The sequence below is a fragment of the Mya arenaria genome, chromosome 10, assembly GCF_026914265.1.
Source record: "Mya arenaria isolate MELC-2E11 chromosome 10, ASM2691426v1".
NCBI lineage: Eukaryota > Metazoa > Mollusca > Bivalvia > Myida > Myidae > Mya > Mya arenaria.
Window position 1 is genome coordinate 39,922,533 of NC_069131.1, and position 27,481 is coordinate 39,950,013.

The window sequence follows — 27,481 nt, forward strand, 5'->3', positions numbered from 1 at the left end:
TTTCAGTTTCTAAATGCCACAAACTCCACTGAAAAAAAACAAGACATCATAAATAAATAAACTACTGTATTTTATACGTGAATGATGATAAACTGTTCAATCAAGAATATTAAGTCCATCTCAAAAGTTCTAAGTGATAGTGGTTAATTATTGTGTCGCTTGCTTTCCATAAGTATTGCTTGGTTGAACATGTCCAGTTTTTCTGATGAAGAAACTCACTGTAAAGTTGCTAAGTCGTTGTGCCAGTGCAGCATAGCTGGTTCACAGTAAAATACTACTGATATTCCACGCTTTCGGATTGTTTTCGAACAAAGTAGCTTAAAAGTATTTTGAATTTTCAATTATAAGTTCATCTTTAATTTGGCAATTATCCTGACCTAATATTGAGTAAACCGTACGAACTGCCTTAGTTCTGCCAATAATACAGTTAAGGTCTTTAAAAGTGAGTTTACTGTCAATCAATCGTTATGATCCCTTTAATTGTTGTATAAAACTTCTTATATGATTCACCGATCATTTGCCTTTTGAAAGTTGTAACAAAATTCATATATTGTCTACCGGAAAACAACCGTTTAGAAGTTGTATCAAACGTAACATATACTATACCGGCCACGTGCATTTTGATAAGTGCCTCACACGTTATATATACTATATCGGGTGTGCCTTTAAATGAACATATGAGTACAATTACATGTATTACGTTAATACGCGCCTTTATGTCATTTAATGCATTAGCCGCAGTAAACGTTAATGATGGTAATTATTTAGATAAACGATTTCCCATCAGCGAGTGCATAAACGTCCCTTTCAAATGGAATATTTCCATTCTCTTTTTACAAGTCAATTTCGAGAACACTTCGACTTCAGTACAAGAGAGTATTTCCAATTGCTAAAATAAAAAGTACCGTTTTGAAAGCAATATGTGAACGCTAGTGGGTTCAGTCGGTTTTAAGTGTTTAAATTTGAAATACACAATTAAAGGTTTACCTTATTGCACCAACTGAAGTTATTTTTAAATAAAGCTTTATATAGCTTTAACAACAAATTTATTGATGATGTCAAATCTGACTGTCTAAATGTCCAATGGAAAGAATAACAGTACCATATAATTTATTAAAAAATAAGCATAGATATATAATCATATTCCTTTTTAGTGAAACATATTTACAAGGATGCATAATGCCAGTCCATTTAATGTAAATGATAACTATGTAGCAGGATAGGAGTTCCTCAAGTTGTTTCACACCATATCTTGACGAACTCTGAAATAAAGAAATATTTAATAACCAACATATTTTCTTGACCTTATAATATCAAACTAGTTCATAAATATATTATTTTAGTGGAGTATCGTGGACAATGAAAAGTAAAAGCTAGCCTTCCTAATACGTGATTGGGCAAAAGGTTTACTTTGAAATTGTCCCGCCATGTATCCGATGTAATAATCATGGTAATTTGTTAAATATTCTGATGAAATTAAAATTGTTGACTTCGTGCAGCATAATAAAACTGACAAATGTTCCTAATCATTAAACATTTACTCCAATATCTTTATTGTTGATTTTGTCGTCCACATGGAAATCAATTTTTAACATAATGACATACCTCAACAACTTTACAACAACTCAGATTGTTTTGTCGTAACCATCAACATCAGCTTGTTCATTATAATAAATGCATTTAAAATCGCTACTCTAAAACATACAGAGTTCATTTGCCCGTCCCGATCGAAATTAGCTTATTTGGTCATAATGACTTAACTTTAAATATTAACTACAATGCTGTCATAGTTGATAGTCCCGCTCCTGTCGACAACGACATGTTTCATTGTGATGCCCTCATCTAAAATCTTAACTCCCATACATTCATAGTTGATTTTCATCACAATGACATTACATAAAACATTGACTCTAATACCTTCATAATTGATTTTGCCATCCTCATCGACGTCAGCTTGTTTCATCATATCGTCCAGCTCCTTGTCCGTCAATGCTTCACCCAACTTCTTCATTGCAATTCTGAAATTGCAGTATTCGTTTTATTGTTAGAACCTTTATTTAAATCACTTAACGGACGCGTTAAAATTCTTACTGTGTATTGCTAATTGCGAACAGTTGGAGTATCCAGACTTTCTTGATGAACATAAAACAACGACCATCTTGGTTTGTATTTTACCACTATATTCATCAAAACAATCGAAACAACCATTTTCATACATTGCCATTTTAGTTCGATTTTGTTCAAAACCAATCCAATCGATGATTGTAATCTTTAAGGAAGGGTAACGAATGACTGCGACCAATATAACTGACTACATGTATAGCTAATTGCAATATCAGGGACAATTAGTCGTTTGATTCAACGGCGTTATCGATGTCAGTGCTTAAACGAAGATATCGAAGTTTTAATATCGCATTGTTAAAGATATCATTACGGTTGGCCAAATCTTAACTGGAAGGAAAAATAAACAAAATCTATCTTTTTAACTCATTTCAATGCCAGCAACTGGAGAAATCACCTTAATTCCTTCTCGTCTATGTATCCATTTCCATCCTTATCAAACGTCCGGAATGCTGAGCGTACTGTGTCTTGATTGTTGGTGAAATCTGCTTCATCTGAGGCAAGAGGAATACTGATATTTCTCTTCTGTTAAAGTCCGATAATAATTATACTTGCAAATAGTACATTGTTCTCGAAGATGAATTGAAGCAATTCAATATATAAAAAGATTCCTTTGATATGCACTTATAACTGTTAAGCAAGAATATTGCTTTAGCACGCGAATCATAAAAAATCCAATAGGCGGGTGACGGATTCCGTGTCTACGATATGCAATAATGCAACACATTTGAAAAAAAAAGCAACTGTTGTTTATTGGTTTATTGAATAAAAAGAAATACAGAAGAGATTGTACTACATACTCAGTTTAGTCATCTCTGCTTGCATAAATTTGTAAAATTCTTGAAACTCGATCCTGCCATTTTCTGAAAATTTAAATAAAGTGTCATATTTGATAGAACAACTCAGTCAGAAATATTATGGAATATTCTAAAGAATACATCAGTATCAAAGATAAAAAGCATTAACAGTGATGCATTAACCATTTAATAAAATTTTCAATGAACCGAGACATTTATTTTGCCGTTATTGTTATTCATCCAGTAACTATATTATAATCTGGATTTCTATACATGGTATTTTCACGAGGCCCCAAATTTCACGAACACTATTAAGCATTACACAATAAAGTTTATTATTTTATTCCGCTAACAAAAACTTAAAATACGAGAAATGGTTAATCCTGACTATATTATTTTACAATTTCCCTAAACCGTATCAAAACTCTTTGAAAGGACAATATTAAAGAATCAATATCGAAAAATAAAGATGTGTGTGTAACCGGGTATGCGATGTATATAGCGGCACTTAAACTGTCTCGTTATAGAGCTAGCTTTTATAGCGACCCGGTAGAGTGTCCGTCTGCAGAGCGAGAGGTCGTGGGTTCGAACCCCGACAGGTGCACATAGTAATTTGTGCAGTCTGTTACATTTGGCGCCCAACGTGGGGCCCGTGTTATACGATATACCTCAAGGTAATTGCGAATTGACCTTAGTCTCCGAAATTCGAGGACGAATTTCAAAATGGAGGGGGAATGTGTAACCGGGTATACGATGTATATAGCGGCATTTATACTGTCTCGTTATAGAGCTAGCTTTTATAGAGACGTGGTAGAGTGTCTGCCTGCAGAGCGAGAGGTCGTGGGTTCGAACCCAGACAGGTGCACATAGCAATTGGTGCAGTCTGTTACATGTGTGTTTAACTTTTTTCTGTACAACGTGACTTAAGATCGTCCAAAAGAAGTGGGGCCTTCATTCAAATATGTGCCAGTAAGCAGAGCTAAACATATCTCAGGTTTGTCCTGTATAATTATAAAGCAAATGTCTTTGAAGTCAAAAACTATCAATTTAAAAAGAATTTGTTTGTTTCGTTGCTTTTAAGTTTCCATTTCTTTCTATGACAAAAGCACTGCATAATAAATAGCAAAAATGTACCTAAGTGACATAAGTGAAAAGCCGTTAAATCGATCTTTATGTTACTTAAAATGAATAGCTGTTCAACGTTCTAATTCTAACTTCAAACTTCTACTTCAACTTTTTTAAGACTTAAGCAGAAGATGCAGAGAAAGACTTAACCAAATAATCAAAACAACCAACAAGAAGTTGTGAGTAAGTGACCTCCCTGATATATTGATTTCTTTATGCCTGTTTGCAATAATGATAGTATCAATAGCGAACTACTTCTATCTCTGCTTCTATATCTTATCTTACTTACAACTTATTTACTTTCACAACTCGAATAAATGTAGTTAACATTTTTTTTATTGTCAACGACACGCGCTACTTTGGTTTCTTAATCAAATAATGGGGATTATGTTACACACATGGGATATTACACCGCCTACGGAAGCGATGTTTCTTTAACTCAAAACCTATTGTTACTTGAGCTACACTTTTTAATTGCAGACAAATAACATACATTTACATTTTCATAGGTAGTGGAAGCTTTGGTTAATCGGAAGATATTAATTAATTGCAATATATAGTAATACCTAAAACATAATGATTAAGTGCGAGTTAAGTTTGATACCGTTTGTGTCCAAGGCACTCATCGCGTCAGTTATCTCTTGTTCTGAAGGTGACATCCCAAGAAACCTCATCACCTTGCCCAGCTCCTGCAGTGATATGGACCGATCGTTGTTTGTATCAAACAATCGGAACAACTCACGTATTTCTGCAAACAGTATGTGCCAATGTTAGCATTAAATGAAAGACAATATTGTTCAGAAAATACAGTTTAGTAGAGTTACAATATTTCTGTATGACACTGTCTTTTAGTTATAATACTATATTGAAATATATGTAAGTAAACGGCGATACCTAAAATATATTAGTGAAATAACGTATGTTATGCTGTTCGACTACTACTGCATTTACAGAACATTTCAGTCATGAAACACACAGTGCTCTGAAGATGATGGTATCTTTAAATATGTGCAATTGCAAATAGATATGCTGTGTGTGAAGCCAGGTGTAAAACGTTTGTAAATGATTTGGTATGGTAAAGTTAGCCAAAGCGTTTAATGACATTCGTCAAATACTTACCATCAACCAATGAAATCATTTAAATGAGCAAACTAGCTTATAATTTAACCGGTGGACATATTATCAAATTTCTATTACTACTTGAGTTAAAATAATTCCAGTGGAACTATAAAGTTAATTTTAAAATTTATTGTAGGGAAGTTTCAATATGACTTGGAATTGCAGTCAATAATAGCAGATGTACCTTTATGCATCTAACCCTTTAAGATGTGATTAAACAAACTGGTACATTAAGCCAGAATGTAGCTAATTGCATTGACACAGTCTAACTTGATAACACTTTATAGCAGCATACAAGATGTATACAATTGGCAGATCTATATGATTTATTATGATAAGTTGAGTTGAGTTGAGTTGACCTTATGCATGAATATGTATGAACATTATTGCAATATCATATATGCATGTGTCTTTCAAGACGGTGCATTTTGTATAGACATAATCGGTTTTGAAGTTTCGATTTATTCAATTAATATTCAATGCGTAAGTGAAAAGCTAAAAAAACAACAACAAACTATCATTTGTTAGCTAAATAGTACACTTAACTAACACTGTAAGATTGTGATATCATTATTTTCTATTTAAAACCTTCATTTGTAGCAGAAATACAGTTCCTGAATGCGTTTGAGTATGAAATGCATCATAAACACAAAATTCCCCGCAATATTACACAGCGCAGAAAAACTGAGGAGGCAAAACAATAATAACGGTATGAGAAAACACATACATACCGAGATAATAACGGTATTAGAAAACACATGCATACCGAAATAATAACGGTATGAGAAAACACATGCATACCGAAATAATAAAGGTATGAGAAAACACATGCATACCGAAACAATAACGGTTTGAGAAAACACATGCATACCGAAATAATAACGGTATGAGAAAACACATGCATACCGAAATAATAACGGTATGAGAAAACACATGCATACCGAAATAATAACGGTATGAGAAAACACACGCATACGGAATAAATATGAGAGCCAGTTCCTTTAATATAGCTGCAAACTAAACTTAAAAATGCACTCAAGTAGGACGTTTACGTGTCTTTTTGATTGTCGTTTGAAATTATCTAGACAAGTCATGTACTTAAAAGCAAATTGAAATATACAACAGAAAAGAAATGAGCAGCAAAACGGGCAAGTATAAAAAGAAACTACTACAACAGCCACAACATAACAACAACAACGACAACACATGACAAACTAATACATCGTGTTTACAATTATTTATAAACTTGCCGGAATCAAAGTTCTTTTCCACATCGTGTCTTGAGCATACGCTGGCTGCATGAAAGATTATGTTGCATAATTTTAGGATCCTAATAACTATAACAGTTTATTTCCTTTTGATATATGGATATATCAGTGAAAGAAATTAGATATTTTACTGTCTCAGCAGTATATATTCCAAATTTGTTTTCAAATTTCAGCCCGCCTTAGTTCTAATTTAAACGGCTTTGACACGTTTAAATGATGTCATTCCTGAAAGGTATCTTTTATAAAGTGATTTCATTTTCAATAAAATGATTAATTTTATCAACAATGCTATAAACGCTGTCTAAACTAAGTGATGCACAACATGCAGGGTCAGTATTATGGACTGAACCTGTCAGAAAAACCTCGATAGCTGTAATTATTTGGCAATGACAGTTTCTTAAGTATATCGCTCTAGCTTTTACAGTTTATTCTTCCTTCATATTTATATTATGTGCCTTCGAATGTTCTCTTTTCCAAAATATATTTGTTGGTAAAATAAAAGCACAGTTAGACACAAGTCACTCTTTACAGACTCTAAATACAAAAAAATGTGATTACCTTTATCCATCGTTGTTTCACCCTCTTCTTGTTTAGGTTTCTTGTTGCTTGCCTGGAAGATAAAAACCTATTTCAAGCACACTATTGATCAATTTTCAAAAATAAGTGTAAGCTTAACATTAACTGTTTATTATTTTAGGCATGGTATAATGTTTCTGTGGTTGTTATTGCTGTTTGCCTTGCTTTCATTTTTACTCCGAATATTGTCAGATGACTCTTCGAATCTGTTTTGAATAATCTCTATCGCATAGCAACGTAGCCTGAACTTCTTTGTATAATATTTTCATGCAACATATTGATTAAAAACAAAGAAAGGTTAGAAATAATAGTCAAACATTTTAATATGCAAGATAACCTTAATTAATACTGTTGTTAATATTTACTGAAAAGGATGAATAAATATCGAAAATAATGGTTGCTATGATGGATACTGTGTTTAATTTGAAAGAAAGGTGCAGAAAGTCGATCAATGTATATCTTTTAGGACGCACCAGTCATTTGATATTTGTGCGTTTTCACGGTTGCAATCCTGTTTTAAGGTATTAATAATTCCCATAAAATGCATTATTTAGTAAGTAGTTAATGAATAATCACTCAAAGTATGTGTTTGTTATACATGTGTATGTATTAATTTAAAACACGAGTGTCTCCATTGTCCATTACTACAGGATTTCTAAAATGTCAAAATATCTGCAAATTCTTACTTCAAATCATTTTTGAACGCGAAAGTGGTATTTCTCGAACCTTTTTGTTTGTCACGAAAAATTTTTTTGTTCATCCCAAAGACAAACGCAAGTTTGTCCGTTTCAATGGAAATTACAGGGACATGGCCAGTAGCCAAACTTGTAGCAATGACCACTATAAAGGCACTAGACTAACAGAAACTGAATGAAAAACAAAAACATACAAACAACACATACAGACGACACATGCAATAACCAGTCAGTATTATAACACTTCAGGTTACTGCCTTAGGTCGGTCAGAAAATCAGGGAATCGTCGATTGGTTAAACTAATCTATGATTCCTCAACCTCATACTTCAATTTAAGGTCATCTAAGTTTTATTTAAAGTAATGTCGAATATAAGATATTGTATTATATGACCAGATCTTCGGTTAGAAAAGAAACACAGAACATCCGAGGCTAAATATCTGTTCATTTTCAAGAATAATGTTTTAATACAGTTTGCATTAATAGAAAACAAAAACAAATTCCAGTAAGCGAAAAACAATGTTTATTGAGCTGCGTAAAATGCTAACGTTTGATCTACATTACACGTTGATTAATGTTTAACAGCATGTTTCCCTTGGGAAAAAATACCGCGATGATAAATAACGAGTTTTGTTTTCAAGTTACCACAAAAAAAGATATGATTACAAATTTATACAGTGAGATTGGCAAATCCGTATCATTCTCTCGGTAGTTATTTATCAAACTGTTGAAATGAATTTATAAATGTTGAAAATTTCTTCAATGTATCAATTGCTCTCCAGGTATTTGACAACTGGTTAAAATATGTAACAAATTGACAATAAAGTTACGAAAGAAACATTTGAAAATTTCTCCAGCATTATTAACATTCAGAGCGTCTGATTTTACCGGCAGATAATAGGTCATAACTTGACAAATAATTAATATAGAGTGATACATCCGTCAATGCACCACCGATGAAGTTACTGGGATGTTAAAGCAAACCCATTGTGGTACTTGATATTGTTATTGAAACAATGGCTCTTCTATAAGCAGACTAGATTAATTAATAAAATAAGTGCGTCATTTGAAGGCTCAATTTTTATTTACCATCAAGTTTCAAATCAATTTGAAATTAAGTCGTGAATAATTAAAACTAATCGAGTGATTCATTATTTTCTGAGGTACAAACTTGAAATCAGTGACGGGGCCTTGATATTTATAAGAGGAAGTGAAAAAGACTACACCATATTTTTCGATGTGCATCTGGGGAGGATCACACACGTGAACGAACCTTTGCCCCAGATGTTCAGTTGGTTAAATTATTGATCAGTTCACTCATTCATGTCAGTATAAAGCAGCACAGAAGCTAATATCTTGAAACAAATCGATATATCTAGAGCTACGTTTTTCAGCAACAATACGCAATGAATGGTGTCTGTTTAAGGTTAAATAAGAGTATACCAACACTGAACTTATTCACTTGTATATAGACATGTGTTTTTTTTCGATGTTTAAAGTTTGATAAGAGTAAACCAACATTGAAACACTATTCGGGTTCGAGCTTCGATCTCAACCGCTATGGTTTACTTTGCCACGTATATCCCGTACCTTGTCACCTACTAACCACGTAGCTTCATATTCTCAATAATGAAGTTCAATTGGCTACTCTTTGATACCGTAGTACGATATATAAACCAACAATATTTTGTTTAATTAAAATGCAACTCAAGACTTTAATTGGATGTTTTGTGTGCAAATTCCTGAGATCTTATCTCATTACCTTATTGAAATGTTATAAATAATTAAATTGCTGATAGAGAAAGGATATATAATAACTTATTATTTTGAGCCGGTATAATCGACCAGCAATTAAAAACAAAATTGATCCGACACTACACTCTAACATGACACTCATTGTAAACACCACTTTTAAGTGTGATTTGTTTTATAGACAATAGACGCCACGCTGTTTTACGGATGGTTCTTAACGATTCGTTCAAGTAACATTGCTGGTTATCGCTTAAACTTGATCAATTTTTGTGCTGTATCATGCAAATTATTTCGAAAGTTCACAACAAAAAACAGTTCCATGCTTTAGATAGTTTATTTTATTTTAGCTTACTACTGTACGTAATTTATTATTTTTATCATGTTTCAGAATTTTTAAATTTGTATCTAGTTTTGGCGCATATAAGATCGGGTGTTGCAAGTGTGTTTCTTCCGCGAACCACTCTGTCGCCAGACATTCTAACAACTATTTCACGATTCTTGTAAAACGCACCAACAATGACATCAAAAATCGAGGATTTTGAGATATTTCTTGATGATTGAAATGAAGGACTATAAAACGTCAGACATTAACCTGGATAGATTGAATCTTACAGTTTTAAACAAAGCCCTTTCTTGGGCAGCATTTTGATTACCTCCTTATTTATGAGTTTTAATGTTTGTTATGAATTCAATGTGTTGGCCACTCTGTCATAAATACAAGAGTAAAACAATCGAAAGTACGTGGCCAGATCCAATATTCAATATCGTGCTTAAAGGCACAAGCATCCGACATTGAAGTTAAGCACTTACTTTGCTATTGTTAATCAGAAATTTGATTTAGAATCATGAAACATAAATAAATATAATCTACACAGTGCATGCTCGTCAAGTACAACAGTAAATTCTCTGCAAGAACGAAAGTAATTCTGCACTAAAATATGAATAACACTATGCATATTAATGACAAACTGCCTAATTTTTATTATATTGACTTTCATCCTGCGGATATTTGGTCCTGGTGCAATGAACACTAGAATAGGGTAGGTGTTTGAAATTTTGATACCCTATCGAACTCGAGCCGCCTTCATAGACGTGTGAGCATGTAGACGATATGTAACGAAACTCTATTATAAAACATAATAACTAAAATATAAAGTTGGTCGGAAAAAATCTTAAATTAAAAACTTACTTCAAACAAGTAGGTGATGGATTAGTCACTTAGCATTATTGTTTTACAAAATACAGAACAAAATTTTTAAATCGTATGTTATAACATACAAAAATAGATAAAAAAAAACATGTATATTAAACTATAAATAAAACAATAGAAACTACAGACACAAGCCCATTTAAACAACACTTGACCGATCAAACGCAAAGCATACTTATACTTGTGATAAATTTGACAGTATTTATTCAATAAAATATTATTAAACATTACATTAAAACGTCATACATACCATAACAAGTTATCCAAGAACGTACAAATGTTAATGCTTAATGATGATTTAAACCTTCCATTTAATCCTTAAATAGCTCTAGATTTCCAGTGTGAACTGTTAACCTTAGAATCGCATGCACGCAGAAGGATAAACCTGTGTATTGATTTTAAGGAAACAACTAAGCTTTGGCCCTGACTGTCACTTGAATTATCCATTCAACTCCTCAAATCGCCATAGGACGTTTATTTCAGTTAATTTTACCCTAAAACCTCTATTTTCAAAGTATGTCTATACGTTTTGCCTGGTGTGAACTACTCGTCTTAACGCACATGATGTCAATTTTCAATTCGTTTGCGAGGGAAGCCTGCTAACATCTGAATGATGTAGAAAGCATCGATGGTTTTGTTTTTTTCACCAGTCACATGAATTGCGATACAGCTTCAACCTTAAAGTGTTCTGGAATGGTTTCATGAACCATCTTGAAATTTTGAATCATTTACTTTTAGCTAGTTGGAAAATTTGTCATATTTCTAAGATGAATTTAAAGTATATAAACAGCTTTGGTATACCAGAAAATATGAAATTAAGAAATATGAGAAAATGATGTACATATTAGTTTAGTATGAACACATTTGAAAAAAGTAGAGGGGATTGAATATATTTGCTCAGTACATCCAAACAACTTTTGTTGCATCAAAGTGTATACTATTTTTTATAATGAATAGATTATCAAAACACTACTACCGTAAAGGAAATATACTGTGATTACATGATTAGTTGGCGGAGCATACTTTGTTATTTATTTTCATTTAAATGCGTTTTCAATAAAGGAATAAAAAAGAAATGTAACAGTTTTCTAAGAGGGATAATTATGTTGGTTCCTGAGAAAAACATGCTTTAGACAGATATGCAATAGGATAAAACAGATTAGTTAATTTGCTAATTTATTATTGTAGCATACATATTCTGTTTTGAACAAATATGGGATAAGGACGTATTTGCCAAACAAAGCCTCCTGAGAATCAAGGTCCGTGAAAAAGAGAATTTTGGGAGTGTCTGCAGTATCAATTGCATTTATTTATTAACTGGATTGTTACTACATGGTTTATTCACAGCTTGAAAGACTAGGGCAATATCATACATTCTTTATTGAGCTTTGTTATCGTTATTTCTGATGTGACAAAAGAGTCCAAAATCAAGCACCGGGCGAACAACGTTATAATTTTGGACACATCAAAAGAGCTTTACAAGTGTAAACATAGGTTAATTTAAGCCTGATTTGCGTCATCGGATAATTTGCAACGTACGTTAAAATGTATGAAAATCACCAGAACCTGACAACATCAACATTTATTTCTGAAAAGACCAACACAATGGCACGGGTGTGTATATAACATATAAATGACTAGAAATATAGTTATTTTCAAGGATGAGAAATCCCTCTGAACAGTGTCACAATAGAAACCCATGTCATATTTATGTTTTCTAGCATAGCATATTTCAATAACTAAACTTGACAGTTAGCGTTAATATTACAAGGACATTCACGCGGTGTTTAAAATATTGCATCGCAAATCGGTAATTTAGATATCTAATTTTGTCAGCAACCAGCATATACAAATGTTTAGGAACTAGCATTTAAGTAATTATCAAATGTTTGACATTATTGTTGTCATTATAAGTTCAGCAGTTAGCTTTTTTTATCCCGATTGAATGTAAAGCAAGGCTTTACATTGTTTGAAATCATTACTTCAACTGTTGACGTCAAGTATCCAATACATTATTGATATACGAATTTATTTGATATAATAAATACAAGAATATGTATCCAATTGTGACCCGTAATGTACGAACGTACGTTGTATACTAAACAATGCAATTTATCCTATATACTTGAAAAGCTCGTTTATTGAGTCGCCTTCGAAGCATGGCCGACACACTTTGATTATATTGTCTGGCATTGTCCTCCGTGCAGTCATCGACGGCGGCGACATCGCACTTTCGTTTCAAGTCAATAACTTGTTGTAAATCATTCAAACATGATTTTGATCAATGGTATTTTTGTTCATAATGAAACAAACAGACATCAATGCAAAACTTTTTATAATGACGCTTTACATAAATTTGGAGGCAGGTTGGTTTTCGAAAGTAATCTCGACGAAGTAACAATAAACATCATTGCACATAAATATAAATTTTTAACTGAAATACTCTTATCATGGTCTGAAATAAGCAAATATATTCAAACTAATAGTTTAAGTAAAACAATAGTATGGAATAACTCCGACATAAAGGTAAATGAACAAAGTGTATACTATCACAAATGGTATGAAATGGTATGAATAAAGTATCAAATTTGTCCAACATATCTTTGATTACAGATCAAAGGAATTCTATACATTTGACGAGATAAAACATCTTTATACTATAGGCAATTCAGATTTCCTAAAGTATTACCAGCTTACGGCTAGTATACCGAGTAAAATAAAACATAAATTAAAAGAAGAATCAATAGTAAATCATGACATAGTCTCACTTGTTTAAAAGGTTGAAAATACTAAGCAAAAACCGAATAAAATTCTGTATACATTACAAATAAAAACCCTTAATGCAAACCATGGTAAAGAAGATAAATCAAATTCTAGGAACAGATTTCGAGACAATTATGTGGAATAAAATATTTGCATTGCCATTAACATGCACCATTGATACAACAATAAGACCCTTCCAGTACAAATACATTTATAGGCTTATACCAACAAACAGATACCTATATCAATGCAAGCTCACAAACTCCAGCTTATGCCAGTTCTGTTCAGAATATATAGAAACAATGGAACATCTTTTTTGGGAATGTAGACTTGTACAAAATTTGTGGAACAATCTAAATAACCTATTCTTGTCAATAAATATCCCAATTAGTCTAAATATTAAACCATGAGTTTTGGATTTTTTCAAAAATCAAATTTTAGTCGTCTCATTAATTTCTTGATTGTGTTGTTGAAATATTTTATATACTTTATGAAGCTTAGAGATATTACTCCAACTTTTACAGCTTTCAAAAACTACATAGGTTTGCAATACAAAATCGAACATGAAATTGCATTCATGAATAACAAACTAACAGTCCACGAGCAAAAATGGCATGTATTAAAAGAAAAATTACATTTAAGCAACACCCTCTAGTACAGTCTTTTTTTTTTCTTTCTACCTTTTCGTAGTTTATAAACTCTTTATTAACTTGTTAATATTTTTGTTCTAGTTTAAAATTGATCTCTGCTTTTTTGTCTTTTATTTTCTTTTTTATCAGTTTGTTTAACAATATAAAAATGTATATTCTTTTCTGTATTGACACCACCCTCACTTCTTAAATAAGCATTACATAATAAACACCATACGTTATACATTACGTATGTATATGATCAATTGTATTGTGTAATGTGGAATATTTAATAATAATAAAAAATTGTTCATAATAGCTTATGTGTCTCAAATGAATTCTTACATGTATTAGTGTAATTAATTTAACCATCATCTATTTAAACGCTACTTTTCGGCTTGTGGGCTTGTCCCTGTAGGTTTCATTGTTTTATTAAAATATTAATATAAAGAGTTGTTATTTGATTTTGAAAATTTTAGGATATTGACTAAAATTACCTTGAATGGACTGAATATATTGATTAATAATGACTGAAGTTGTTTAATGAATACTAAGGGCCTTGTTTAACAATATACTTACTGAACGTACTGAAGTCGAATTATAAATACGCAATTTTTTCAGGCAACCTGATTAGTGTGGTATTTTACTGTCTCATTTAATTACACAATTTGCTGCAGGGAAATATTTGATCTTCTTACATTTTTCGTATAACTGGTTCATTTGAGTTTTGGGGTTTATGTGTTCAATATGTTTAAATGTACCTAAAGCTTTTGTTACACTAGAGTTTGGAAGCATTCCAGTCATCATTTGCTTTGAGGCGATCTCGTAAATAAAGAAAGCTGAAGTCTGATTAACACAATCACGTTTTTATTACAGTCTCTTAAGAAGTTTAATGACAATCCAGGTAAATATTGCATGTTTGAATGAATTAATGATTACCGTTGTATAGGGAAATGGGGGGGGGGGGGTGGACAAAAACACCTTTCATTAACAACAAGAATAGCGCTGGAGGTTTTAGATGTTCTCCATACGCCCGTCGTCTATGAAACGGCAGGATTTGTAATACAATGTGCTCGTAGAAGGTAAATTGTTAAGCATTATTTTACACTGTTGGAAAGATTCATAACATGAACGGATAAGGGCAGGTTTGAGAAACAATTTTAAAGGTAATTTGCAGGAAATGAACAAAAAAGCAATTGAAACCCACAACTATTGAAAATATGGCGCGGACAAACTCCTGCCAAAATATGTCAGAAAAAAATATGGTTCTGGATGGATTTGAACCGCTACCTTGAAACCCTCAAAATATTTGTAGTCCTGTGCTTAACAACATAAGCTAAAGCATTAAAATTAAGTGTTTCAAGTGGAGGTTTTCATTAGGAGTGTGCTACCTTAAAATGTATGATAGGATTACGGTGCTTGTGCACTGCAATTTCTCTCTAAATTCAACGTTTTATTTCAATCCCATCAGGAGTTTTGAAGTTATGGCCCGGACGAGCACCAATTATAAACAAATTGTTAAGGGGAGATAATTTAATAAATATGCATTATAGGATAATGGTTCTTGTACAATGCACTTCCTCTAAATGCCATCTATCTATATACCAAGTTTTATTTTAATTGCATCAATAGTTTTGTAGTTATTCTCCGGACTAGAGTGTGACGGAAGGAAGGACGGACAAAGCGGCAACTATGTGCTCTGCCTTTGGAGAGCATAAAAAAGTTTATTGCAACAGCAAAATATTCAAGATGATAGTCCATATTGAATTTCAATAGGGAAATGTACGCCCATTATACAGTTTATAGCTTGTCGAGTACAGACACTAGTTGTGCAAACAGGTTTTCTTATTTCAATAAAAAGGAATGTGTATACTGACAAAATAGATAGAAAAAATACTCTTTACAATCTATTTGTTATGAAAATGACCATGTAAATAGACGTTTTTTATACATTGACCAAATAGAATTACTGCACTGTACAGTGTTTTACCTGTCATTGCTTTCATTTAACGGTCCGACATTGCTTTGCAACCTGCTTTAATCTAGTTCAGATTGTAGTACACCAGGTAGTCCCTAATATCTTAGTGTCAAGGCATTATATCACTAGATAAAAAAAAACTCAGTAGCTGCATATAGATAACGAAGGTCTAGTTGCTTTTATCTGGATGCACCAAACAAGATTATTTACCAAGGTGGAAAATTCAATGCAAAATCTATTGATATAATTTATATTTCAATAGAGGTCAAAACAATGCTGAGTCATATTGTAATTATCAAAATGAATGTGTGAACAAGCCGAGTTAGTATATATCATGCGGTTGCTTTAAACGAGATTTATTGTTTTATGTTAGATCATGCACTTGAACACTTTCAATACAAATCACTAGAACATATTATCAATAAACATCGTAAGCTCTTTTCGGTTACACTTTATCAATTTATGAGATTTTAAATGTCGTTGGACAAAATGAAAAACCATACCTTACTTTTTCTTTTAACACAAATACAATCCATTTTAGAGTTAAGTGTTAGACAAATCTTAGATTGTGGACCTTTTCAAGTGCATGCAGATATGATTGTGCTGAACTAATCGGATGGGTTCCAGAAAAACCCTAAAACTTTAACCTAAGTTCCATAGTCAATCAGGGGCCATAATTTGTATAAAAGATAATATGGAGTTATCTAACCTCATTATGTGATGGCTCTGAACATCTGTGTGAAGTATTAAGTCAATTGAATGAATGGTATTGGAGATTTAAGTGAACATCCAACTTGCCCTAAAACTTTAACCTGCCCTAAAACTTTAACCTAAGTCAATCAGGGGACATAACTTGTATTTAGGATAATATGGAGTTATGTAAGCTCATTGTGGGATGGTCCTGAACAACTGTGTGAAGTATTAAGTCAATTGAACAAAGGATATAGAAGTTATTTATAAATATTCCAACTTGCCCTAAAACTTTAACCCAAGTTCCATAGTCAATCAGGGGCCATAATCTGTGTAAAGAATAATATGGAGTTATCTAACCTCATCATGTGAATGCCCTGAACAACTGTGTGAAGTATTAAGTCAATTGAATGTAGGGTATTGGACTTATAAGTGAAAATCCAAACTTGCCCTAAAACTTTAACCGGACGCCGACACCGACACCGACGCCGACGCCGACGCTGGGGCGAGTAGTATAGCACACCTATTCTTCGAATAGTCGAGCTAAAAATTAACCCGTTTTTCAATTTATTTAAATATACATCGAAAAGCACGATAAGGGTCACGCCACGTACCCAACTTTGTTTCACTTTAGAAGCCTAGGACTCAATGATCGATACAAAATCTCAAGAGACAACAAATTCAGGTTTCCGTTGTACATGCAATTCTCTATTTAAATGTAGCCAATTTTCAAGTATATGCAATGCTAGGTAGCGCTGTATTACTTTGGTGAAATATGGAAACGAATGTGCCAAAAATATAAGAACACATATTACAAACACTCTGTTATTGGCCTTGAAATATTTCAAATAGGTCGCTTTACGTCCCATATCAGGTGTAATAAGCGAATAAAAACATACAAAATGCAAACTTTAACAGCTTTATATTTATTATGTTTGCTTCCATTTGTTGTACATATTAATAATCAGTAAACCATTATATTCCAAATGAAACCAAAGTTGTTATCCGATGGATAATAAAACAGACCAGGTTATCTGTGCGTCGGTTAGCTAAAGCATAAGGGTAATGATGGTATAATACCACACACAAAATGTTCCTCACAAAAAGAACTTCCAAAGGCTTATTGTTCAATAAATGAATGCTGCTTTCGAGTATATTCATTCCAATTCTTAAAGAGATGAGTTATCATCAATTTGCTGTAAAGCAAGAATACGACGGTTGTGGATTGGTGAAATCGATAATATATATATAATGGTATTAAAAAGGCCGACTGTTCAGAACGTTAACAAGTTAACAACTTTGTGAACGATCTTATTGTTAATTTTCAAATAATTTCTCAGCAGTATTACTTATAAGATTTGAGAAAACTGTTGCAGCTGTATTTAATGTATATAAATATGTGTTTATCATAAACTAGTTCACATTTGAATGGTAAATTAACAACAATGTTATTAATCACGTCGTTAACTTTAACAGTGTTGTGACCATTCGCTCCATTATGTTTTTTTTTTGTTTCAAACAATACAATAATTGTCTGAGTTTATATTTATGTCCTATAATACACTTACGTATTTAATTTTGAAGTGAAATATGCAAACATCATACCTTCGTGTCCCTTCTAACACAAAAACAGTCCATTTTAGAGCTAAACCAAATGTGACCCTATTCAGTTGCATACATATGCTATAATGTTGCAGTATTTGGGACAGTTGCAGGCAGTAAACAAAATGAGGAACTATATTACAAATGTGTTCAATACAATTACGTTAAAACCAATTTCAGTGCATGAATTAATTGATCTTAATCCCTAAACAGTGTCTAATGTTCATGTATCGGCGAATGATACTAAATACCAATAATTCCTTTAGGAATTGCAGTTGACCTTTCTAATGCAACGTCGTCAGATATGTCACTGCTAAATGCCATTTAAGATGCCTTGTTATTATGACTTATTATTCAAAGGTAATTTAAGTTTCTTAATTAGATTGAGCTTGTATCGATATCAATAATACGACAATAGAAGCTAAGCAGCCTTAAATTAAACCTGGTCCTGTTTAAAGACGAATCAATAATCCAGGCCAAAACTGCAACCAACGAGAAAAAAAGGAGAAACGGGCACTCAATGAAAGAATACAATCCAAATAGGCTGACAGCGAGAGACAGGCAGTCAACGAGAGAAACACAGGCCAAACATGCACACAGCAGCAGAAACAAGGAAAAAGGACACTTAATAAGTGATACATATGTCAAACATGCACTCAATGAGAAAATATCAGGGTCAACATGAACTCAATGGGTAAAACACAGGCCAAATAGGCACTAGACGAGATGAAGATAACCAAAGGTTAAACAGGCACTCAACGAGAAAATCGCTAAGATTAAATAGGCACTGAAAGACAGAAACACGGCATATGTTTACTTTCTTAACAGTTGTAAAGAAAAATTCAAAGTCCTGTTTGAAAGAAATGTGTTTTACAGGACCTGTATATGTCGTACTGTTGTCTATAATGGTATACTATCAAATTCGGATATGTCATTTGCTTGCAAGTCAACTGTTTTATTTGCAATTAAACAAAAATCCTATGTCAAGCAATTAGTTACTAAATGTCCCAAACACGTTGAACAAAAACAGCCACCATCAACAAATCAGTCTTCTTTTCTGACATAAAAGATAATAAAATGTGCAACAAAGCAGAACAATCATCGTTAATAGATATCGAACACAGGTTGCCATGTAAACAGTATTTTATGGAATGGATACGTCTCTTTGAAAGAAATACGTAAGGCAATTAAACTTACAAAACGACCTTCCGTGTTGTAGTGTTTGACCCGTCGTGATCAAATATGGTACTTGACAAAATTTAATTATAGCAAACTGCTTTATCATGTACGATGAAGCTAAGAAACTAGTGTTAATGTTTGATTATTAAAAAGTATGTACTTCTTATTTTATAAAAAGAGCAACGCAAGAAAGTTTATGACTGTAGGGAAGCAGATGCTGTGCTGCATTGTTCACGATGACTTCGTTGCATGTTTGAACGAATGACCTAGCGTTAGATAGGATAGGATATAACCCAAGGTCAAATTTGACCTTCACTGTATAATAAAAACATAGCGTTTCATGGCATCGTGTTTAAGAGGATTGGTCAAAATGTTAAAGAAAACGTGTTGTATTAGGCATTGTTGGCCTCGCAACCGGACGACAAACAAATGGAGGTGGCAAAAACTCGCAGTGACAGGCGTGTACACTTAAGAGAGAATTCACAGCTACGCTAAAAGGTGTGGTTTTAACGGAATTAACACCTTTTAATTAGAAGGTGGTATGTCGTACGTACACTTTCGTACCCTATAGGATGATGCATTTAATCACCTTATATTTTTTAACCGGTTCCATAAAAGCAATCCATATAACTATTGACAAAAGTCAGAAGTCGTGGTTACAGAAATAAGATTCCAACCTGTTAAACTCATCATAGCACCGACATCTAAACAAAAGGATATTTATATTACTATTATGTTTCTCGCTTCACATTGTTAATGCATGTTTATCATGTCTGCGATACATTGTACGAGACAGTTAACAGATAAAACTTATGCTCAAACTTGTTGTTTCTTTGCATGTACATTGTATCTGCAATGATGTGAATTTAAATGGAAATCCTATGTCAAACAATATGCCGCAATCTCCATGGAGCAAAAACATCTGCAATCACCGATAAAACAGCCTCTACATATCGACGAGCAAGATAACAAACTGGATATTACTTTCAACGTGTTATATTGTATGAATTGAATTATTTTTAATTATGAGGGAAGATCATATACTTTTTAAGGATAGGAAAACCATTCAGAAAATATTTACGTATAAGTGTTACTTTGTTTGGAACGTATATTTTCTCAAAACTGTTTGCATAAACGAATTACAGAAAAAACGATAACAAAGAAAGAAAAAAAAACAGAACAAATATTGCTACCAGATATTTAACTTAGGTTTTTATGCACACAAATATTATTGAAATGAAATTCAGCTTTTAAATTAAATAATACGCATTTAATACAGCTTATAGATAAAGGGTTTTCCCTGAAACGTAAAGCCAATTGAATGCAAGTGCATCATGATCCTATACAAAGTGAACAATTCTCTATATTACTTCCAGCATCGATTGGGTTTTATGAGAGAATTGATATGCATTACTGTGAACAAAGACATTTGTTTCACTCCAAGTGTTTGTACATTGCATGATCCCGTAAGAGCTTGCCGGTGATCGCTCGACAAAAGCAGGGGTGTCGCACGGTCAACGAACGATGTTCGCACAGCCGCCAGGGCGTAGCCTTAGTTGTAGGGGCTTTTTACGCCATCTGTAAGGATTCAATGTTATATAACCAGAGCTCCGCATGAATTGCCCGCTGTGTCCGTTTTTACATGCCACCATTGGTTGTGAATCCCTCTGTCGAAACACAATGTTAGTGTTTTTTATGATGTTTACTTTTCATAAAGGTTCCGTGGCAAGTTTTAGCCATAAAGCAGTAGTAATTTCACGACTGAGTCATTGTAATACTGAATTCTAAATAAGCTATCGCATTTGTTATGTAGTGCTTATACTAATGCTGATCGTTTATCCAAATGAAAAAATTAAATACATTTTGAGATGGTGCTAGTAGATCAAACCGTTTTAAGTATAACTTACAATGTCGCAAACGAACGCCTAATCATATTCATTTTGGTTAAATTCAAAATCTATAAATCTCCAAAATATTACCTGCTTCCGAAAAGCATGGCAAAGACAATCCATGTGATCCAATTTATTTCCGAATAAGCCTGGTTCCGTAGATGTATGTTTACAACATTTAACAAAAATATTCTCGTCAAAATTGAAAAGATTTAAATTGATACATAAAAGAAACAATCTGAACATACAAGTCGAGAGATAACTGTTCTGAGTTATGTTTCTCTACCGAGCTGAAACTTGTCGCATAACAAAGCATTGCAAACAATTGCGTTCTATTCATACGGCAACCTATCATATACACATTTCTAGTAGTGAAAACTAGAAACATTCAACGCTCAGAATTATTTTTCAGAGTATTCCATTCTGTATCTTGTTGCAAGGCTTATATGCAATTAAATGGAAGTATTCTCTGTCAACCAATTAGTTACTAACTGTCACAACAATCCATAGAGGAACATAAATGGTAAGTGGGCTTCGAGAGATTGTTGTGTAACGTTGTGTGACATTCAGCAGATATATTGACATTTACAATTTGTTCCCTAATTGACATGCATAACATTTTAGGAAAGTTGTCCAGCATTTATCTACTCGTCATAACTCATTGTGATAAATTTGAACGACACAGATTTAAACCAGCAGAATTGTTTGCATACCTTTTATACCGAATTTGTTTTTGCATTTTATGAATAAAGCTCGAAACCTACGCGACCTTAAATTAAAAAAAAAAACGTTTCTCTCTTATTTTTCTGTTATATAGTTATACGAATTTCATATAAATATAATAACCGACGCTAGAAAGACTGATATTGGTAAATCATTTATGTATGCGCTTATTACTTTGGCCCTTATGCTTTTAAAATATGGTGTTTCCACTGTTTTAATCATGAGTACACAATTTGAATGCATAGACCTAATGCAAACTCTACAAAGGTAGGATTGATTTCACCGTACCTTTGTGGAGACAGAGGTACTGGGCAAATATTCAATACTAAGCAAAAAAAATCACAGAATTACATTGTCTAATTAAAAAAAAATGAATACAAAATTCAGGACAGGACCGTACATCATAGCTTTTGTTTTGCTCTTTGAATACTCCTTTTCATAACAAAACCAGATTCCTTCAAGTAAAAGTGATTTATCACAAGTGTATATGAAGTTAACCGGGCAGTTTAAATACATTAAGGCAGTAAACACAACCATTGCTTATAAGTATAGGAAGCAAATTAACATAGATAGTTGTCTTACTTGTTCAATATTCATAGTGACTGCGTTCTATCAGGTTAAAGCAATAGGTTGCAATTTATTTTCCAAAAATGTAGATGTGCACATAAATCAGGGAAACAGCCTGGTTTCTTCATGTTGATAAATGGTTAATTTAAGTGTGTTTTTTTAAAATATTAAAAATAAATCATTTTCATCTAAAAGTATGAAAACGTTTTGGAAACATCTGATTTTATTATAAATTGTTGCTTAATTTAAAACAAGCGCATGAGGATTGTTTTCAATGGGTAGTTTAAGGGGTTGTGCTAATTTACATTGCGTGTAAACTACACAACCCCTTTAACTATCCACTGAAAATTGCATCTGGAATGGCATCAGTACCACATGAGTACGAGAACGTACCAGTCAACTGAATACATTGTAAAGGTTCAAACAAACACTATAAAAGAGGCGAGATAAGATTTTCGTACACAAGTATCATGGGAATAATTTATAATGAAATACGACAAGATATAAATATCGCGCTACATGCAGGGTTGTAAAGAATATTGTCTAATTATCGATGGCTTGGCCTTATACTGATGGCATTAAGGTCAATTTGTACGAAAATAAATAACTTAATGGAAATATTGATTACTGGCAACTAACTTGTAAAGATCAAAAACATAAAATAATATCGCGTAGAAATCCTAGTGTCACATATATTTCATCAATGTCACCTCAAGGTGGGTTCCTTGTGGATAGTATTTGTCTTGCATATATTTGTTTTCTGTTTATCAAATCGCAATAAACTTTCCAAAACACATTCAGGAAAATGTATCAGTTTAAGACTGCAGCATAAATGTTATCAAGTTGACGCATACTTCGACATGGCTGATAGTTATAAAAGTACAATTATCAATTGTGATGTCGAACATTCATTAACGAGTTTAAACCGCAGCGAGCTCCTGTTTCACTGACCGTTCCAATGCTTTCACCCAAACAGTGTGGTATGTTAGTGTTGTTTGTACGTTGTGTGTTTCTCGTTAAGTATGAGCTTGGATTCGACATTGAATCATTAAACACGTGTATCTTTATTTTTGTTACCGGGCTTGTCATAATCTCTTTCAATGTGAAAGCCCTATAGGAGCAAACACGATTTCTTCTATAACGAACGAAAATAGGCTGGATTTAATCTTTATAAGTTTCTAATCAGTTTTTGAATAGTTAGTTTGCAAGTATGTGTGTATATTTTATTGGTTAACGTTGTTTTCAAAGTTATGTAATATTACTTCAACAGTTTTTCTTTTCACTTGGACGTCACATAATTTTGATCATCATCACATAACGCGCGTCAATGAACACTCAGTTAAAAATCACTGGAGGGTTAACAGCATTCAATTGCGCTCAATTTCTCTAAGTTGATGTTACTATATTTATTGTTTTCTACATTGAAATATTCCACGTTTACGACCTACGGAATATATTGCTACCGGATTATAATGAATTTAGGCAAACATTGTGACCACGTTTGATCGGAATTGTATGGAAAATGTTCAATCAAGAGTATCAAAAAGATACGGAAACGTGTCAGCTTTTTTTTGCTTAATTTTTCCTTGTCTTACTTTTCAAAGCAAACGAAAAAAAAATGATGTAATTGAGTAAAAGAAGGGACTTCTGAATTCTTCACGCGGAAATTTGCATAATTGAAAAAAATTTGAAGTATCATGAAATCATTTATACTTGTGTTTCCCTGTTAAGAGCTGGTACTACAAAAGTTATAGAAGTATTACCAGAAAAAGAAATTCTGGTGACCAATATATTAAACTCTACTTTGGAACGGACTCTTAAACCTGCAATTAAGTGTTTTGAATATGTTAAGTTACGTAATACGATTCTTGTTACATCCCATTAGCATGTCCGATGATACTATGTGCCCACAGAACTGTAAGAGACAGTCAATAGATAGAAGTAAGTTCATTCTTGTCATCGGTTTGTATGTAAATCTCCGCTTGTTCTTATCTGCAATTTAATGGAAATCCTATGTCAAGCAACTAGTTACTATATGCCACAAACTCCACATTGGACAGCAACAGCCATAACAAAACAGCCTAACTATTGGTATTTTGACGCGAACGATAATGTTTTGCTTTGATATCAACGCTGTGTTTCTTACTAGTAAGGGATAATGGCACGACTGCTTCAAACTGTTTAACATATTATAATATTAGGACAAGAGAAAAACTAATACGTCTACTTTTTTGTGTCGATAGTTTTATTGTTTTAAAATTACAAGCAATATATGTTCTTTGCAAATATTTATATAACTTAGGAAACATTCATTTCGGCTTCTTAAATATCTCACGTCCAGGCCTCATCCATACAAGTTTACTTTTGTAACATTTCAGCCTTATTCCCGGATGGTAATGATATTTTTTAATTCACATAAATTAATGGGTTATTGTTGAAGACGACGCGAAGTTATCCGAATAAATAACTAGTTGATTGTCAATCAGTGTGTTTATACTGGTAAGAAAAGACACCTTGTAGAAGGTGTTTGAATGTACCAAATAATGCGGTGTTCATATTATTGTCAAACTGCTTTTATTCCATAGTATAGTTAAAGGACTTTCCCGGAAACTCGAGATAAACAGTTAAGACATACAATAGATAACTTTGCGCACAACCACGTTACAACAACAAAATTCAAACCAATCAGGTCACCTGCATTTAAGTGAATAGATTTTACATTGCCTTGAACAACTACACACATAAACACATTCCATTTATCTGAATGTATCAAAAGTTGTAGATGGTTACTTGTTGAATTGTTCTTAATCAAATTATCAATTAATAATTGATTTAAACCGTGGATTTGTTTGTCAATTAAACGGCTGCATGATATTTGATACCTTTGTCGTTTTCAGCTGTTGAATATCAGCAATAACAATTATAATTGAGAAAGAGAGACTGTATTTCGATAAGGCGGCAACGTTGTTAAGTTTTATTTTTAGAATCATATCTCGTGTCGTTTTTTGACAGGAGTACAACATATTTTCTACAGAAACTGACAAATCTCAATGAGATAGAAAAACTGAACGGAAAAAGGCCTTTTTATAGTAGTTTCAGGTGTAAACGTCGAAGAATAGTCAGAGAAAAATATTAGTCCAATTGTACATAAACCATACTAGATCTCAAACTCACTCTTCTCACAACAGTTACCAATAGAGGCATACTTAATATGTATGCCGTATCGGATGTCTAGTGGATGCTTTAACATTCATACAGGCATTAGGTTTATTTATCATTCGATCTACTGTGTTGATATAATGTTTGAACCAACAAGATCACACTGGGTACTAGACTAGATTTTATTAAAGCAATCGTTTTAATAATGTACAAAAAGTCATTGTTATTGCTAGAATATTAATAAGTATTTTCCTCCTTTTCCTAAAAAGGGAAACCGCAAGACGTTTGATGACGATAGGGAAAAAGATGATCTGCTGAACTGTTCACGATGATTTCTTTTCATATTTAAACACATGTCCTCTTTTCGGTAAGACATTACCTTATTCAATTTCGACCTCTCGTGTTTAATAAAACCAAAGTTTTTCATGTAATCTTCTTTCATATGATTGGCTAGAAATGCTCACGGTGAATGGCGTTGGCACTTGGTACTGATATCAGAAAGAAATTTAAGCTACGCTAAAAGGGAATCGTTTTAACGGATTAATCACTGTTTTACCAGGTGTTTATATGACCTAAGTACGCCTTTGTACATTATCAAATGAAGCCTTGTTAACCTCCTAACCTTTTTTGAACCGATTACACAAAATGATTTCATATAAGTATTGACAGACTTAAATTATCCTCGTATCAGAAACTGGATTCGAATCTGTAGAATTGCACCGACACTTCATCATGTAATAAAGTGATATGAAATTTATATTACTATTGGGTTTCTCGTTGCATCTTGTACAAACTACACGATTGACATGACTATGACACTCTGCAAAAGACAGTTAACAGATAGACAATATAGGAGATATATTCAGACTTGTTGTTTCCTTGCATGCACATTGCATCTGCTATGATGTGCAATTAAATGGAAATCCAATGTCAAACAAAATGCCACAATCTCTACGGAGGAAAACAACAGCAATCACCGATAAACCATCCTCTTCATATTGACGAGCAAGATCATAAACTATGCAGCAAAGCAGAATTTCCCTGAGACGTTAAGCAAAGTGCATGCATGTGCATCGTGTTCCTATATAAAAAGTGGACATTTCTCTATTTAAATCGAACTACGATAATAAATCAATAATGAAATCAAATTATGTGTACATGCAAAAATATATCCATTACCGTGAACAAAGACCTTCGTTTAACTCCAAGTGTCAATGGGCGGACGGATGGACAGAAGAAAGGAAGGACGGACAACGTACAGACAGACAGTATACACAATTCAGATCAAAAACGAATTACATACACAGACAAAGAAGAACGCTGATATGATACCCTGATCACAGCCACGATACGGGCGCCGGACAAGGATTTTTTCTGCAAAATTACACGACCGTACGGAAAGCATTGATTCTTGCGAGAATCGTACGGATTTTTCGAACTCGTAGATAACTCGTTGAAATTCTTTCGCCGAGCTCTCGACTCCTTCCTTGCCGACATCGTAGAACATTTCTCTATGTCGGGATCAGTTCATAGTGGCCCCGGTAAAGCTCGTACAGTCTTCGTAAGATGTCCACGCATATTTTCAACACTGCGAGACCCGTACGAACTTGCTGGTGTACGCATGACTATTGTACGATATC

The 27,481-nt window shown here is 33.1% G+C and overlaps 1 protein-coding gene across 1 annotated transcript; it reads right to left on the reverse strand.

The window, feature by feature from the left end:
• Positions 1–1,183: 1,183 nt before the first annotated feature.
• On the reverse strand, positions 1,184–27,338 carry LOC128204698 (neo-calmodulin-like). The gene is made up of 8 exons (XM_052906098.1): positions 27,174–27,338; positions 6,989–7,040; positions 6,413–6,457; positions 4,648–4,791; positions 2,922–2,984; positions 2,519–2,615; positions 1,918–2,018; positions 1,184–1,262 (listed from the first exon to the last, which is right to left on the reverse strand). The coding sequence occupies exons 1-8, from the start codon at positions 27,336–27,338 to the stop codon at positions 1,231–1,233; spliced, it is 699 nt and encodes a 232-aa protein (XP_052762058.1). The 3' UTR covers positions 1,184–1,230.
• Positions 27,339–27,481: the final 143 nt, after the last annotated feature.